This window comes from Gekko japonicus, unplaced genomic scaffold, assembly GCF_001447785.1.
Source record: "Gekko japonicus isolate JY-2015 unplaced genomic scaffold, Gekko_japonicus_V1.1 scaffold5955, whole genome shotgun sequence".
NCBI classification, from domain to species: domain Eukaryota; kingdom Metazoa; phylum Chordata; class Lepidosauria; order Squamata; family Gekkonidae; genus Gekko; species Gekko japonicus.
The window spans coordinates 9,020-13,301 of record NW_015168847.1 but is presented as its reverse complement, the minus strand read 5'-3'; the positions used below and the strand labels follow the sequence as shown (position 1 = coordinate 13,301).

At 52.8% G+C, this 4,282-nt stretch overlaps 1 protein-coding gene across 1 annotated transcript in view; it reads left to right on the top strand.

Moving 5' to 3' along the window:
- Positions 1 to 2,698: 2,698 nt before the first annotated feature.
- The window catches only part of LOC107114309 (potassium voltage-gated channel subfamily V member 2-like), a 7,054-nt gene continuing 5,470 nt past the window's right edge, over positions 2,699 to 4,282 (top strand). The window contains exon 1 of the mRNA XM_015415755.1: positions 2,699 to 3,949. Coding sequence (XP_015271241.1) covers positions 2,699 to 3,949 — 1,251 coding nt within the window. The remainder of the gene's footprint in view (positions 3,950 to 4,282) is intronic.

Sequence of the window (4,282 nt, the reverse complement as noted above, 5' to 3'; positions counted from 1 at the left end):
GAGACTCCTTTGGGTAGGGAAGGGTGGGGTATAAATCCAATCTCTTCTTCTTCTTTTACCTCCCAGGGTGTCTGTTGTGGGGAGGGGAAGGGAAAGGGGTTTGTAAGCCGCTCTGAGTCTCCTTTGGGTAGTGAAGGGCGGGGTATAAATCCAATCTCCTCTTCTTCAGGCTAAACATGCCCAGCTCCTTTCAACCTTCCCTCATAGGACTTGGTCTCCAGACCACCTCACCACCTTCGTTGCCCTCCTCTGGACACGTTCCAGCTTGTCTATATCCTTCTTAAATTGTGGTGCCCCAAACTGAACCCAATCGCCTAGGTGAGGTCTAACCAGAGCAGAGCAAAGACGGATACCATCACTTCACATGATCTGGACACTATCGTCATCTCAGCCATATTGGCATCTCTCAGCCGGACTCAGTCGCAGCCTGTGACAAGACTGACAATGGCCGCCTGCTGGAGCCGCCCCACGGCTGCGAAAGGGGGCGGTGGGGTCTGGCCATGGCTTTTCCAGGAGCACATCCGGGGTCCCAGCCAATGCTAAATAGCCACGCATATCTCTTGGTAATGTCAGAATGGGGCCAAGACTGACTGGGGCTAAATTTGATGTGGTCGAAGGATGGCAAGCAATTGGGTAAGTCGAGATGGGAAGACACCAAATCAACTACTACGCCTTCTCAACTATGCCAGGACCAATCTGGATGAGAGATGCAGTCATACATACTTATTTAAAAGTTTTAAATAAGGTCATTTCCTGCGGGAGCGCACAGGAGCGGAGCTCCGGCAGTGAGGAGCTCAGGGGGCGGGCACATGCAACAAGCCCTGCCCCCTGCTCCCAGCAGCCTTCAGTCGGGCCACGAGGAGCAAGAAGCAGCCAGGTAAGTTACAGAGACACACACCCAGTGAGCCAGTTTGGTGTAGTGGTTAAGTGTGCGGACTCTAATATGGGAGAACCAGCATAGCTAGCAATCCAAAACAGTCCAGTGGCGCCTTTAAGGACCGATCTTGACAGATCTCGGAAGCTAAGCAGGGCCGACCCTGGCAAGTACTTGGAAGGGCGACCTCCAAGGAATACCAGGGCCAGTACACGGAGGCGGACAACATCAAGCCACCTCTCCGAGATGTCCTAGCCCCACTAGGGGTCGCCAGAAGTCACCATGACTTCCAGGCTCACAAGTAAATACACACACGTATACACAAATACACAAAAAAGAAAGAATATTGGAAGAGCCCCACTGTCTACAAAAACCCTCTTGGTTTTCCATGACCTCTTTAGAACACTTAAAGAGCCAGTTTGGTGTAGTGGTGAAGTGCATGGACTGTCATCTGGGAGAACCGGGTTTGATTCCCCACTCCTCCACTTGCAGCTGCTGGATGACCTTGGGCAAGCCATAGTTCTGGCACAGCTGTTCTTGAAAAGAGCAGTTTCTGTCAAGAGCTCTCCCAGCCCCACCTACCTCACAGGGTGTCTGTTGTGGGGAGGGGAAGGGAAAGGAGATTGTAAGGCACTCTGAGACACCTTTGGGTAGAGAAGGGCGGGGTATAAATCCAATCTCCTCCTCCTCCTCTTCTATTGTGAGCCCAGTTCTTTTAGGAATATTGGAAGAGCCCCCCTGGATCAGAGGGAGGGTGGGCCATCTCATTAAGAATCCTCTCTTCAATAGTGGCCAGCTATGGCTTGCCCAAGGTCATCCAGCAGGTGCATGTGGAGGAGTGGGGAATCAAATCCGGTTCTCCCAGATTAGAGTCCGCACACTTAACCACTACACCAAATAGCCATTGATATTTCCAGGGAATTCCCTTCTAAAGACTTATCTGTTTTAAAAATATAATATAAAATATAAAATGTATAGGAGAATATAAAATGTTTAAAGAGGTACAAAGTAGGTTACAATGGTGACATTAACTTACTGGTCTGAATCAGGTCAGTGAGAAAGTATGTAGGGTTCCCAGAGATACTGTTTGGTGTGGTGGTTAGGAGCATGGACTCTAATCAGGGAGAACCGGGTTTGATTCCCCACTCCTCTACATGCAGCTGCTGGTGTGACTTTGGGTCAGTCAAGTTTTTTCAGGGCTGTTCACTCAAGAGCAGTTCTTGGAACAGCTCTCTCAGCTCCACCTACCTCAGAGGGTGTCTGTTGCGGGGAAGGGAAGAGAAAGGAGATTGTAAGCCACTCTGAGACTCCGAGGGAAGGTCTGGGTATAAATCCAATCTCTTCTCTCTCTTCTTCTCTTCATAAAACGCTGTGAGATCTGTACCCCCAGGACAACCTTTTTTAATTACCTGGGGTTCTCCCGCTATACAAAATACTTCTTTTTCTCTCTCCTCCCATCCCAGTTTATGGGCTTGTGTGCTGACGGCCAAAGGCGGGCAGGTCAGAGACATGAAGGCTGTACTTTCAGAAATAGCTCCTTGAGAAAAGGTTAACCCTATAATCTTATTAACGTTTTAAGAAGCTGCTGTCCAGTTGCTTCCAGTCTCTCCACTGTACGTTCCATGGCTCAGTTTGAGAAGAAGCTGACTTTCAGGCATTGGGCAAGTGACTCGGCAGGCACCTGCTGGCCTTTAGAGAGCCCCTGAAATTCTTTTCCATGGATGCACGCCTTATGGGAACAGAATAGAGACTCTCCTGGACCCCACAGCACAACCGGCGGCAGCAGTAGCAGGGGAGCTGTTGGGCAAGGCGGCACTAGGTACAATGAGGCAAGCCGCCAAGAGGCGCTTTAGTCTCTCAGCCAACTTGAAAATCGGGGAGTGCCGCAAGTGTTGCCAGGCCCCCAAGAACGAGGACGAGTATATCCCCTTCGCACAGGAGAACCTGGTGAAGAAATGGGGCTCGATGACCGACCTAGACAATAGGAAGCAGGACAGGAACAACGTCCCGTCCCAGCGGAACCGCTTTGTCCTCAACCTCAACGTCGGGGGGAAATGTTTCCAGATCGCCTGTAAGGTGGCTGCTAAGTACCCAAAGACGAGGATCGGCCAGCTGGCCATCTCCAAGGACCCCAGGAAGAAGCTGGAACTTTGCGACGACTATTCGGTGCTGAAGAACGAATACTTCTTCGACCGCGACCCGCTCATGTTCCACTATGTCTTCCACTTCTACCGCAGCGGCGTGATGTGGATCAAGGACGAGCTGTGTCCGGCCAACTTTGTCGATGAGATCGAGTACTGGGGCATCCACATCAAGTACACCCAGAGGTGCTGCCGAATCCTCTTCGAGGAGAAACAGGACGAGCTGGCCGAATACCTTAAAGTCCAGCGGGAGCTGGAAGCAGAGCTGGAGCCGGTGAAAAAGGGGGAGCACTTTGACGGCAAATGTATGGGCCATTTCCGCAAGACCGTCTGGAACCTGATCGAGAACCCCTACTCCTCCATCCCGGCCAAGATCATCGCCGTCATGTCCAGCTTCTTTGTCCTCATCTCCATCGTCGGGATGACGCTGAGCACCGTCGAGGAGATGCAGCACAAGGCCAGCAAGAACTGCTTGGAGCAGCTGGAGGCCACCTGCGCCATCTTCTTCACCTTGGAGTACCTCATGCGCGTCATTTCCACCGCCACTTTCCAGCAGTTCCTGCGGGCGGCGTTCAGCGCCATCGACATAGTGGCCATCATGCCCTTCTACATCCAGCTCCTCTTCGAGAACCTGGGCGAGGGGGAGGGGGAGTACCACGAGGAGCTGCACAAGATGCGCAGCATGGGCAAGCTGGGGAAGGTCCTCAAGCTGATCAAGCTGATGCGCATCTTCCGCATCCTCAAGCTGGCCCGCCACTCCACCGGCCTGCGGGCCTTCGGCTTCACCATCCGGCAGTGCTACCAGCAAGTCTGCTGCCTCCTTCTCTTCATCGCCATGGGCGTCTTCACCTTCTCCGCCCTGATGCATTCGGTGGAACATGACGTCCCGGGCACTGACTTCACCAGCATCCCCAACGCCTGGTGGTGGGCAGCGGTAAGTCACTATCCCTTTATCTACATCCCCCGAGCCAGAACATTGCCCGATCTGAGGGCAGAACTAGGTCTCAGGTCCTTCGGAGCTCGGACCTGGGCTGCAACCTTTATTCTCCACGGAGTCAAATGGATACTTACATATATTGCATACAGGGGCGTTGCAGGACGTGGCTGGATGGCTTAGACTGAGTCGATTGAAATTGAATTTGATGAAGACAGAGGTCCTGTGCCTGAATCGGAGCAGTACGGGGGTAGGGATCCCACTCCCAGCCTTCAGTGGGGCGCCGCTGGTGCCAGCGCCGAGGGTCAGGAGTTTGGGAGTGCTCCTGGATGC